The sequence below is a fragment of the Poecilia formosa genome, unplaced genomic scaffold (genome assembly GCF_000485575.1).
Source record: "Poecilia formosa unplaced genomic scaffold, Poecilia_formosa-5.1.2 Scaffold32, whole genome shotgun sequence".
NCBI lineage: Eukaryota > Metazoa > Chordata > Actinopteri > Cyprinodontiformes > Poeciliidae > Poecilia > Poecilia formosa.
Window position 1 is genome coordinate 1,921,255 of NW_006799971.1, and position 14,083 is coordinate 1,935,337.

At 39.6% G+C, this 14,083-nt stretch overlaps 1 protein-coding gene across 6 annotated transcripts in view; it reads left to right on the forward strand.

Moving 5' to 3' along the window:
- lrba (LPS-responsive vesicle trafficking, beach and anchor containing) overlaps nt 1–14,083 on the forward strand; it is a 250,687-nt gene that overhangs the window by 132,864 nt on the left and 103,740 nt on the right. For 5 of the 6 annotated variants that reach the window (XM_016670293.1, XM_016670296.1, XM_016670295.1 and 2 more), the window contains exon 38: nt 8,579–8,703. In XM_016670293.1, coding sequence (XP_016525779.1) covers nt 8,579–8,703 — 125 coding nt within the window. Of the gene's footprint in view, nt 1–8,572; nt 8,704–14,083 lie in introns of all 6 variants that reach the window. The other variant, XM_016670294.1, reaches the window with a different exon arrangement.

The following is a 14,083-nucleotide window of genomic DNA, read 5'->3' on the forward strand; positions in this document are numbered from 1 at the left end:
CCCCCCAAAAAATTTTAACTGCTAAATAAGTTCAATTCACTTAAATTTAGTTAATATTCTTACTGAGTGTTATCGTCAGGCACTTTACAGTTGGCTTGGATGACTTTATTATAGAATCCAACTTTGCATTGAACCTCAGAGCTTCAGGGGGATTTTTTTTTTTAACATTCCTCCATGTTTTGTTTGAAAACTGGGATCTTCAGACAGAAACATTCTTCCCCTCTACCCAATCTTATCTGACCTTGAGCACCACTTACCTTTCCGGCCGTAGTTTGTGGACGCGTCGTGTGGTGGTTCAAGATTTGTCACAGGATTCAAGATCAGCACTGAAAGCTAGAGGTCAGAGGAATATTGCAATGGGCCAGTAATGGCAGAATTATGCAACCCCGGTCCGGCGGATGGCCTCATTACCTCGCCGCGCCGGTGATGAATGGCCTCGCATGCGCGTTGTCAAAATCACAGGAAAAATGTGTCTTCATCAAAAATACAAATGGCGTCCGTCGGCCGGCGTGGTGGAAATCTGTCAACGACGCTTTGCTTTGAAAACCGTCCGACGCAACATCTATCCCCTCCCTTTCCATATAATCAGATATAATTACTGTTTAATGGTCTGCTTTTGTTGTAAGATCTACACTCGGTATAATCACTGCTAATTGGAAACTTCATGCAAAGGTAATTAGGCCTTTGATGGGCGTTATTTCATTTGGGAGCGCAACTCTGTGGGAGGACCCGGGTCTGTGCCAGCTGCAGAGGGGCAGTGTGAAACTTTCTCTGTTTTTAGCTCCTGTTGTTTTCTGAGGAATGTTAATCAATTTGATTTAATTGGAAATTGTAGGTAGCTGGGTTCCTATTGACTTTATGTTGCGCAAATTGAAATTATGAAAATAAATTTGGTTAATGGAAGCATGGCGAGTTCTGAAAAACTTATTTGACAAGAAGGTTTTGTGCTAGGATGTAAATGTAAATGTGTAATCCAACAGAAACACTTTTTTCACGTCACACAAGTCATGCGATCAACCGGATGTTACAACAGGAAGCGGTAGGAGGATGACGTCAAGGCATGTTTTTTAATAAATTTATTATTGTGATTTTAATTGCATATTTTAATTTAATATAATTACTGCAACTTCAAGTAAACTGAGTTATTCAAAGTAGAGCAGCTTGTTGCCATTACTCTACAAGAGTTAGAAAAATACCTGACATGTCAGGATGACTTTCCGTTGAAGATGGATTAAGTTTCTAAACACTTGTTTTTCAGAAATACTGTTTAAACTTGAGCACCTGTGATTTTATTTCAAAAATATATTGTTTTGTCAAAACACACATTTTCATTTTACTAGGCACACTACCAAAAAGAGATGGATTTTACTAAAAGTTAGAAGTAAGGTACAGAAAAGAACCGAGTTGTTCTGTGGTGCACAACTCTGGAAATTAATGCCAACTGTTGTATTTAATAACAATATAAAAATACAATATAAAGATGTAATGAAGTGATGTGTGGACATCTGCAAGACTGAGCATCCTAAATAAACAAAACTAAACAGCAGTTGCAAAATTCTTTTTTTTTTTTTCACTATTAGTGGAATATCAAAAAAGTTTTGTGCACATTTGCCATGGAAACGCAGCGAGTGAACATGTTGCATTTCCAGCTTTAGGCATTCTTGTTTTTAGTTGCATCTTCCCTAAAAACAGAGTCCCCGTATCAGTCATTTTCATGCAGTGCTGCTATCATTTTATTAAATATTGAATCTACCTTTGCTTTTAGGTCGAAAATGAGAAATAGACCCATTAAATAAGTTGTTCCTCTGATTAACAGAGAGGATGCGGGGGCTAAGATGGAAACACTTCCACGTCTGTGACCCCGGGATCACCTCGGCTGAATCTTGTAAACAACATTAGCTGAGGTGAATTAACTCATGTAGATGGGCTCCTGCTCACCTCATTGGAGTAGGAAGGATAGGCATTAGCACACACGCAGAAAATCACCCCCCCTGCACGACTTAATCACACCGAAGCGTTTCATCGGGACGGTTGTTTGGTCCCGTTTTCATTTTAATTTGAGCCCAGAGATCAGACTGAAGCCATCACTGCCACGGTTTTGACAAAGAGCCAGCACTCTGGCTTCCCGGCTCCTCAACATGACAAATCCCCGGTCGGCCACTGCTCCCGTTTCTTCTAAACACATGGTTTATGCAAATCAAAGCAAAATTATCTTTGGGGGGTTGGTGGGAGATATAGCGGCAATGTTTGAGCGATTTGAGGGCTGCCAGTAGAAACTGGCATTAATATCAAATAAGCAGGAAGGTAAAAATCTCCGGCGCATATGCAGCGCTCAATGACTGTGCCCAAATTAATTTAGCAGAAAGGTTATGAATGGCTGTTTGTGCCAAAGTGCAGCCGCTTGTGGTGATATATGAAAGCCTATCCGCTTTGCATGTCCTGTTCGGCATGATAAAGGTCATGTTATCACGTACGCGCCGGCAACGCTGCTCAAACAGAATCAGCCATAACTTTAGAACCGTTCATGCGATTCTGAGGATCCCTCTGTTGCCAAGGCGACCAATCAAATCATGTCCTTGAAGCTCTGGTACCGAGCTGTTTGCAACAGAACCATTCAGCTTGTTGAATGAACTGTGCTATTTTGTACTTCTCACTGGTCATGGATTAAAAACTCTATGTACTGCTCACAGGTACAGAAGTGAAACAACTTTCTAGAATAAGGACAATAAGTAAAAAAAAAAGTTACAACTGTGAAAAGATAAGATTCTTATAAATAAAAGAAGTTAAAACAGCTGTTTGGCGTGTCAGGTTGAAGCAGTTTACTGGACGATAAATTCTCCCAGAATTTATCGCGATAAACGATAATGTTGTTCTGAGACCATTTTTAAGTAATATATAATAACGGCATAATAATGCAGTGTCAAAGATAAATAAATTTTAATTTCTAATGATCATTTAACACTGGAACTGAAATACATTTTAAATATCCAAAATAAGTGAACAAAATTATCCTTAAAATAACCAAAGTACCAGGCTGAAGACTTTTGTCATCCAGTTTTTAGTAGAAAGCGAGAAAAATAATAGACCATGCAAATTTTGAGCTGCTTTTAATTTATCGTGATTGGTTGATTGATTGATTGATTGATTGGTTGATTGATTGATTGATTGATTGATTATTGCGACAGGCCTAGGCTGCTGTTCCTTCATTTGACTCTTGAACACTTGATGGTTGAACTCATCCCCTTCGCTCCATCATACCTGACGGTGGGAGTGAGCCATTTTATCCAACATGGTGCTCTACATTATGATTTAATCAATTCAAAAGACTTTGTCATAAAATGATCGACCAACGTTGTTTCACTATTTTTAATTTCTGGGGAAGAGAACAGAGCTAATAATGCTCTTGATGACCTTCTGAACAAATAGTTTTTGTTTTGTTTTTCTTGAAATGTCATGGACTTTGACCTTCACAACAGCGGTCTGTAGAGTCTAATATGTGGCTGACCTTACACATTAAGTGTTTTTCACTACCAACAGCAAATCCATTTGACCAGATGGGACGATGCACGGTATTGGGTTGATGAGGACAATGTGGCCTTCCAGGAATATTTTCAAAAATATTCTTTTGTTCTCTGATATTGAGAAAAGGTTTCACAAATCAAAGGTTGATGTATAACTGATCAGTTAAAAGTTCAGCTTTTTTTTCTTTAATCTTAAGCTGGGTTTTAAAGAACCAATCTAAATATTTTTGTCTAAATATATTGTAGTTTTAGAACTGGAGAAAAAAGCAGTGCAGACTCCCTGGAAACCTGTGAAACCTGTGCACTGATAGAACGTTAGCCAGTGTTTCAATAATCACAATTCTTTAGAATCATCTTTTTAATTTTGTTCATTTTCTTTAACAGCAAACTGGCGTAGTGACCCACCTCACAAGGCTTCTCTGTCTATACTCACGCAGCAGGTCTTGTTTTTTGTTGAAATATATATATTTTTTGTCGTCATTTTTTCTACTAATTAAATGTGACCGCAGTCAGACTTCTGATTACGACCAATGTAGTGTCGCAAATCAGCAGGCACTGCCCGTTACCCAGCGGCACTCCAACATGATTGCTCAGCTGGATTTGCAACTGTGCAATGGCTGCTGGAAAAGACAAGTGTTTTGTTGTTGTCTTACCATCCAGAAATCACTTGCTGCGTTCCTGTTGATTGTACAGGAGGCTCCACTTCTGCTTGTCAAAGATGTTCCATTTTATGTGCGAATGTAAACTTTGAGTTGGGAGGAGGGGGAGTGGCTAGCAGCAACTTGTTTGGATTTAAGGTGACATGACGCCCTAAAAACAGTTCATTCTGAAAGGAGCTTAAAATCTCTATCAAAGAATGAATTTGTGCAACAAAATGTGATGGATATATTTTGTATGGACCTACATTAACCAGTTCAGGGACACATAGTAGGCCACCTTTAAACGTAACTTCCCCATGATGATTTAATTCATTGAATAAACCTGCTTTCATCAACAGCCTCCCCTTTTTACCAGACACCATTTATGACCCAACTAATTACTAATTACACAAGTGGCTGGCGTGAGCTGGAACACAAACGCTGGCCCCTTTTGTTATTTTAATAGTTATTTTGAAGAATAGTGCGTCTATAAATTGTACTGAGGAAGCCCTGGGCTCTGAATAATTGATTATCTTTGTGGAAACACACTGGGTGTGCAGGGCGGGGGGTTGTGGAGCGCTGGTCGTTCTTTTTACGGCGGTCTCCTCTCATCGGGGGGGATTGATGAGCAGATATCTCTCGCTGTCGTCCACCTCTGCTGGCACCTCATCATTAGGACTTCCTCTGTCGCCTGGTCACAGCCAGCTGGATGAATAAAGCTGGCAGAGGTGATACCCCCCAACCCCCACACCTCCTCCAACTCCCATCACCCCCTGCAACTAATTACTCCACCCTGATGGATTAATGTGTATTGTGCGAGTCGGACGTTTCCCCACCTCATGCGAGGCGATGCGAGCGCAGCCTCAGTTCGGAGCCACTCTGTGCTCGGCCTCGATAATTATTTTCATAGATGAATACCGACGGTGGGCAGGATGATGAATTGGCTGTTTGCGTTCTGAGACTATCGCAGACGAACACGGAGCACAGTCTTTGTCACCAAGCAGAAATCTGGTCCTGCGCACACCTCTGCACTCCCTCAACCTGTATGCCTCATTCCACTTAACATACAAGCTTTTCTTTTTCATTTTGGGTCCTCCATTTTGTTTAGATTTTAATTAATCAGGCAGACAGGTTTAGAATATTTTCATTTTCTTGCGTAAAGCTGCTCTTGGTTTGATCATTTTGTAGCTGTGTTTCCGTTACAAGTGTGCTCACATCTTTTTCTGTGTTCTGCTAATGTCGGAAAAACACAATTTTATGTTTCCGTTGAATAAGAAATTAAATTAAAATCATATGTGAATTAGCTCGTTCATGCGATAAGTAGTTAAAACTCATGCCGGCGTAGGATGTAAACAGTTACATGAAATAATTAATCCAGGATGCTACCGCTCATCATCTGTCAGCCAATCAGAGGAGACGTTGGCGTCTTACTCAGGCGTTTGGAGCCTACCTGGGAGGCTTACCGCCTCCCAGGTAGGCGGTAAGCCCCGCCTACCTGGGAGCGGCTAAGTGTGCGGCGTTTTGGGGAAATTAGTCGACTATTTTTCAGAAGAGCTACGGATTCAACACGTTGGAATGACGTACAACTTTTTATCAACTGTGTGAAGCTGTGAGAGCTCTGGTGGACCCAGCTGCAGATTGTATGAAAAAAACAAAAACAAACCATCATTCTACTACTACTTCCTGTTGTCTTCTTCAACGATCCACCATTAGGGACTTCAGGTTGTTTATCATGTGACTCGTGTGATGTGAAAAAAGTGTTTCCGTTGCAGTTTTGTGAAATCCTTCTCCTTCAATATGGCTGAAAAAGCACCCCATCATAGCACAGAATTTTTTCGAAATTGCCTTGTTTTTATGAATCTTTTCTTTCGTAATTTCAGTTTTGCAATTGAACTGAGTTCCTTCTGCTGCAGTTTGTCGTCTGATTAAGACACAGTGCTGACATTTTGAACCTGAATAGTTTTCCTTCTTAAATGACTGACTTTTGTTGCTTTGTATTATTATTAATTTGTCACACTGTTGCTTACAGGGACAAAAGAGCTACATGCTTCCTTGTACTGGAATGGAAACAGGAAATGTCCTGTACTTGTATAACATTTTATCAAGTCAGAGGACTCCAAAGCACATTACACTGCATTTAAACACTAATAGTGGTTGGCTGCTCTAGCTGTGTTGTCATTGAACATATAATTACACAATTCAACATTTTGAAAATAAATGGAAACGTGACCATTTCGAAAAGAAAAAGTTTTGGCTGAAGTTTTTTTTTTTTTTTTGGGCCCTATCATAATTGGTTTATGTCACAAAACTGTAATGGAAACACTTTGTTTGCCTCACAAGAGTCACATGATCAACAACCAGATGTTGCTAATAGCAACATCTGGGACTGTCAGCTCTAACTGGTAATTTTTGCTATTTGTTTTGATGCCTTAAACTGCTCACGTCTTCCATCTGTGTAATAAATGTTCAAAAATTAGTGATACATTTTTCTGTGGAAATGTAGAATAATTACAAATAAAATAAATGTTAATTATGCTCAAACTTAGCCTCAGACGTCCCTCGTGGCTGTAACACGTCATGCCTCTCACAACTAAACGGCCAGATTGAACCTGTCCTATTGAGAAAATGAACAGTTCACATCTTCTTGCTTCCCTAAATGGAACAGTAGTTTTACACATCGTCCTCATATTGAAATTACATCTGAGGCCTGATATTCAGTGCTCAATATAACCTCAGTGAACCTCAGAGCGTTTTATTTTTCTGACTTCACAGATAGTTGTAAATATACATATACACCCTTCTCATTCTTCTGCTTTCCTCTGCTCCTCTTGGGGGTCGCCATGGTGAATCATCCTGTCTCCTCCTCACCAGATTCTTTGCATTTTCAAATGTTACTCTAAACTCCTCCATAAACTCCTTCACTACAGGAATGTTCTTCTTTCTGCTTGACGTCTTAATTACCTAAAAGAATCTCGGGGATTAGCAGGTGTTAGTGAAGTCACAAAGACCAATGAAAGCCTAGCCTGGTTCATAATGAAATTCAATACTTGAGGGAAAATCTATTTTTCTTTTTCTTGGAACACAAATATGTATTTTTATTTCTAATGTAGCAAGTATTGAGGTGCATCACTTTGCATGTTTAATATTTAAATGTACTTGCTACAGATATTTGATACTTTAAGTCAACTTGGAGTAAGACTTTGAACATAATCGTTTAGCAGAGGTCTGTCCCAGTTACTTCTCTGCTCAGCTCCTTCAGACTAGACAGCAGCAATTAGCAAACACCTGGTGGAATTGAACATCTGCTGAGCTCATTATAGGAGCTACTGCTCAGTGCAATGCTGGTAAAAATGTTGCTAAAGGGTTAATATAGGAGCCATGTTGTGATGACTTCCTGAAGGCGGAGTTTCAGAAAGAGCAGGAGTTCTTTAAAGAGACAGAGGCCCAATTTCAAGCCTTTAAGCTACAAAGTCAAATTTCTTAAGTCATATTTGATAAATGTAGCATTTTGTTAACAACTGAAGGCAACATAGTATCACTTTAAGGTGTAATCAAGTAACTATGTGGCTGGAAAACACGTAATACTTCCCCTTTAACAAATACATGGCTGAACAGGCTAGGAGATTTGAATATTCTTCCTTCTTAACCTTGACCGTGTCATTTGGGTAAAGTTTGTGGGAAAAAATACATTTAAAAAAATTCTACAAAGTTTAATCATATTTTGTTGGTTGTTGAAAGTATAATGAATATCATTTTCACCTTTCAAGATAGAAAAGTGAGAAGAATGCTTGTACAATCAATAAGTCAACGCTTTCCCCTTCCTGAGAGCCTTTTCCTGCTGAATAACTCTGGTTAAAAAGGGAGATCTAAGCTACAAATTAAAATTGTGCCCACAGACATTGATTAATATTGGTAGCTCTAGCCGGCCCCCCGCCCCCCTTTTCCTCCATGTCGGTAATGGCCTTCTCCTTCTCCTGCCGGCCATGAATCCTGACAAGAAGTGTCCTGCTGGGCCCGAAATGAGCCCAGAATGGAAGCGTGTGCCACAAACGCGTGTGGGAAATGACCATGGTGTCGTGTGTTCACTCAGCTGTGATGGTGCCCACTCACTCAGTCCGTCTCCTCGGAAACAGCCGGAGGGTGGAAGATGGGGATGGGGTGGGGACACCTTTACCTCGGAGATGGAGTCATTGTCAAAAGCAAAGGGCTGCAATGACTCGCCATCCCAGCATGCACAGGGTGAATGTTTTTGAAGACAGGATCCTGAGAGTTGTGAGGAAAAAAAAAAAAGGGGAGGGGGGAGTCCAAACACAATGCAGGCTTTATGCATGTCTGTTCCGACCAAGTGCTAATGCCGGGCCCGCTATACCATGCTGGCTGGTAATTGCTAACACATGTGCAACCTCTGTCTCGCTGCAGCTGGCCGAGGGAGTTCTGGCGCCTGGACTACTGGGAGGACGATTTAAGGAGACGACGGCGCTTCATCAGGAACCCGTTTGGATCCAGTCACTCGGAAGCGGCGCTCAAAGCGGCCGCCGAACACGGTCAGTCCAGCTCCTCTACGTGTGAATTTACTGTGCGCTCTTTTTTTTTTTTTCTTTTTTCTCCCTTCCACCGCATCGCAACGAGGTACAAGCTAATAAAGATTAGTCCCTCTTGTTGCAATAAAAGATTTATTGTTCCACAACACACAGTAAAACACCCACATTTGAATTTCACATAAATTAAGCCTACTCTCGAGTTCGCCTAATTCACTGGATTATGAATCATCGGGTGTTGGAATGGAAGAAGTTTGTTTATCCGCTTGCTGCGGCCGCGTAGTGGCGGCTGATACTGGTGGTTAGTAGAAATCTCTCTCCCTGCTCTGTTTATTTCCCGTCTAAATAAAGGTCATATTGGGACTTCCCCCCCTTTTGTCGTCGGACTCGTCACGTTAGCCTGGAGCAAACCTCCATGTTTAGCGGCAGCATTTGGAAGTGGTGTGAAAGCTCTTAAAACAATTTGATCTTTTATTTATTTATTTTTTTTCTGTAGCATTAACTCGCACAGAAAAGCTGAGAAAATCTCACCTTTGGTTTTGGCCGCATTTATTCAGGTGGAAAAACATCCATGACCAAGAAGCAATTCCCACGATAATGTCGCCCTCAACAACCGAACACATCGCTTAGCCTTGACTTTGTGTTTTCCTTTTCATTGTGGTTATGATGCGACATGGAAGCTAATGTTTTTTTTAGCCACTGTTCAAGACGGAAAAGACTAGGAAAGATAAAGTTTAGGTTTTTTGTAGAACCAAATCTAGTTACCTCAGTTTTGCTGGGGTTAAGATGCACTGCAAAAACATAAAATCTTACCAAGTATTTTTGCTCTAGTTTCTAGTGCAAATATCTCAGGTACTTAGACAAAACCTTTCAGCAAGAGTTAGGAGCTTGTTTTGACTTAATTATTCCTTGTTATTGATTAAATTGGTCTAGTTCCATTGGTGAACATTTCACTTAAACCATGGAAAAATGTTATGAAGTGAAACTAGAGTTTTTCATCAATACTAAGTAATTATTGTCTTAAAACAAGCTTTTATTTGTTGCTGAAAAGTCATTTGGAAGTTTTTGTCTTATTTCAAGATATTTGTTCTTGAAACTAGACCACCATTGTTTGGTAAGATTTTGTTTTTGCAGTGTAAAAAAAGAAAACACAAAAAAAAGACACACTATTAGGAATTGTGTGTTTAGAACAATTTGTTCCCACTGGCTTTCTAGACAAATAGAGCCAGTATCATCAGCGTATGCAAAGGGGAAGAGAAGTTTCAGAAACTTCAGTTTCTGGGTCAGTTTGGAAACGTTCCAAACTGAAAACTTCACATGAACTTTGATGTGGATTTTCTTGGGAATTAACTTGAAATTGAGGGTCTTTAAAAAACAAAAAGGAAAAAAAAGTGATATATAAATATCCGATTTAGATATTAGATATCACAATATCATTTTGTCACAAAATGAATGTGTGATATTTTGAATACATTTCATGTGTTTACCTAATAATTAAATTTTATTTTTTATTAAATCTTACTTTACTGCATATAATCCACATTGTGTGCGTGTGTGTGTATCTTGATCAGTGTTGTGTTCTGGGCTCAGAGATGTGGTGTCAGTAGTCCATGGTTGTAGAAATCATTTGTTTCTGTGATGGAGGAATATCCAGCGCGTATTGGGGGCGTGGCCTCAGCGCCCCGCAGGAAGCACTGTGTTATGTTTGTGTGACTGAGGAGCAGCACAGATATACTCCAGTGTACTCGTACAAACCAAACACTGGTTGTAGACAAGAATAAACTTGTTTTTTTTCCTTCTCATCTTTATTCAACATTTGTGTCTAAGGCCATTTTCATGTAAGTAAATATTCCTGCATCCAACTTTTAAATTTCCCAGATTTTTAATTTTTTTTTAATGAATGTGAAGGACTGGTGGAGTTTTCAAGTTTTGTTTTTCCTAAACGTATTAAGTTCCAAACATGCCTCATATACACAAAACCTTTGTTTTAATTTTCTCCTCCAAAACAAAGGCTAAATTTAACTTCCTGTTTAATGCAGTTTGGCAGAACGTAACATGTTTTGAATATTACTTAAAGTAAGAATTGTAATAAAACAAAGTAAACTTTTTGTTCACAATGAGATTAAAATATAAATGGAAAGTGGGGAACTTTAGGTGTAGCAGCAGCAAAGTGGCAGGTAAACAAACAAAAGAACATACTCACAACCTAAAATACTGTTTATTTATTAGAAATAGCGCACTGCGATCATTTATGTACATAATGTGCATCAGAGGTGGGCGGATCGATCTGTTGGTATCAGATCAGTATTAGTGTGACAAGATTGATAGTTCAGTTTGAGATTCCTCCTTAAAAAATTATTTTTTTGTATTTAAATTTTTTGACTATACCTTGAAAAATATTCTTTATGCTTGTTCTCAAATTATATGCTTGTATTTAGGAAAAATGCACACATTTTATTTTTCTATTCTATGTTAATGTTATTGCAGTATTTTGTAGACACTTTTAAATGCAACCCTATGATTTAACAAAATAATTCAAAAGACAAACCAATTAAAGGTCGGAAGTTTCATATAACGAACCACAATAAAAAGTATTGGTATCGGCAATCTTGGCCGATACCAAGATATTTACTTACCGGATAGATACCAAAATGTGAGGATTGCACACCAATAATGAACATGGTCAATTGTGCTTTAAACAATGACTACTTACAATTTTTGAAAATAAAATCTGTCCAAACAGATATTCAAATACAACAAAAAATGCTTTTTAAATGAGTGAAATTTTTCCAACTCAACTCTGGTACTTAAGGAAAATTATTGATACTATTATCAAATCTTCCTCAACTACAAGTTAAGGTTGCTTGGTGAAAAGTTTACGAAAGTTAAAGTACTGAGGTACTTTTGAAAATACATTAGTATTTAAAAATACACATAATATTTCCTAAAATCAATACATTGCTGTATTGTTTTCTGAGGACTTTTACAGAGACTTGCTGAAACAACCTGATGACGTATTAACACGTAGAACCGATCTGTTACAAAAATTCAACACCACCTGTAAAATCTCTTAACAAGGATGATGTAACTGCAAATCCCAGGTGTGAGAGGCGACTGATTGGTTTCCCTTCTTGTGAGGAGCATAGCTTGTGTCCAAACGTATTTCTGTAAAGAAAAACTGCAACAGCTATGCTGAGCCAAAAGGAACGGTACAGTAGTCCTTTCTGTCCGGCACTGGAACCCTTACTGATTTTGTGTGCAGTAGTAATGGTTCTAGAGTCGTTAAATCTCATGGGAGCAACGGGTGTAAACAGTTCATCCAGCTCTATTCATAATTCAACCATAGTACTAATGTTCATCATCTGTCAGCCAATGAGAGGAGATGTCAGCGTCTTAATCAGGCGTTTGGAGCGACAAGCCTCTATGTATGGGGAAACTGTAGTCGGCCATTTTACAGAAGAGTTATGGATTCAACACGTTGGAATCAGACAACTTTTTATGAACTGTGTGATGCTGTGAGAGCTCTGGTGGAGCTGGCTTCACATTGTATGAAAAAATAAAACAATCAATCATCCTGCTACCACTTCCTGTTGTCTTATTCATCGTTTCTGCCAGTAGTAACATCTGTGATGTGAAACAAAGTATTTCCATTGCAGTTTTGCAAAATATCTCCATACATTTAAAAAGCCACCTCAACCTACCACAAAAACATATTAAAAATGAGATTTTCTTTATTTTTATTTGAATGTTTCCATTAACCAAACTTATTTTTGTAGTTTCAGTTTGCTCAATTTTATGGTTAATGTGAACCGCGCTGCACGGTGGGACTATCCTGAATTATCCTGCACTGAACATGACTTTTTCTTCTCCCCTGCGTGTCCCTCCTAATGCGTCGTCTTCTCCATGGATGAACGGCAGGTGTGACAGCAGCCGGTAAGAAAATGATTTAGAGGCAATAAGTTTTGGGGACCTCCAGGATCCTGGGAGGCTCCTGGTCCTGCAGTAACGGCTCCAGTGCAGCTGCAGGTCGCTCTTCCCCTGGTTCAACTTCCCATACAGTTTCTTCACGTTTCCCTCCAGCCAAGCCATAACCGAGCTCAGACATCCCACTTATTCTCCCATTAGTGCTTTTTTTTTTTTTTTTTCCACAGAGGAAAATTAGTCGAGGGTACCCCTGTAGGCTCCCATCCACGATGCTGGTTTGATTCTATTCCGAATAACTTAAGCCGATGTCGTGAATTCATCCATCTGTGGCACAAGACAAATGAATGCAAGAAAAATCTCTATCCCTGCCTCAGATATTGTGTAAAAATAACCAGCAGCCAGTTGCCGAATGGCCAAACCTTGTAAGGGAATACTGTGCGACTAAACTGTGGGAATATATCATTAGAATAACTCGGTGACACCGAAGCTCTGACGGCATCCATTTTCTGATGTAACCTTTCGTCTTGTTTTTAGCCGACCCGACATTTGTTACGGAAGTTCTGCTCCAGAGGAGAACGCGGCACTGAGTTTTCACACGGAGCACAGAGGTCGTATCTGGCTGTAATTATATTCATCAGCTGCAGAGGGGGGTGTTGGGGTTGGGGGGGAAACAGGCTCACTCTCTGAGAAAATATCCAAGAGATGCTGGAGCACCCCTCGGCTAGCTGGCTACTCGTCAAATTTTGTACTAAAATTAGAACGCTGTTCACGTTTTTATTTTAAACACAATCTGAACTCTGTGTTAAAAAAAAAAAGAAGAAAAAAAAAAAAGAAAACAAATACCGTGAACGTTCTGCTGCCTGTGTTAAAGAGGGGAGAAACTGTTGTCATTCATTCTGAGCCAAGTCGACTTCCAGAGGGAAGCGTGTGGCTGCCAGTGGACTAGAGTAGGCTGCTCTGTATTTATGGCTGGATAGAAGCATTTTTTTTTTTTTTCGGGGGGATTGATTCGGTCTGGTATGGGGCCCGTGTTGCAGAGGTGGCAGAGTAAATACCTGAAGACTAATGTCTCTGTTCTGCTAATCAATACTCGCCTCATGACCACACTGTTGGCCGCGCTCCCGTTAAAAACAAATTTGTTAATTCTGACAATTTAATTGCCACGACCGTGCATGCTTGAATGGAGTGAGCAGGTAGTTCTGGGCAGAAAGCTTGGTTCTGCTGAAGTTACTTGATTACATTTGTTTTTGTTTTAAAGTAGAAATATTTGCAATCTGCCAGTCAGGATTTTACTTTTTCATAATTTTTGTGTTTTACTTCCTGAATTTAATACTGTAAGTCAGGCTGCTGAGTGTTTGATAGACGCTTGAAAGATTAAGATACAAAACTGTAATATGTGTATAACTACACCTCTTTCTCTCTCTCTGTGGGTGTGTGTGTGTGCATGGTGTGTGTGTGCATG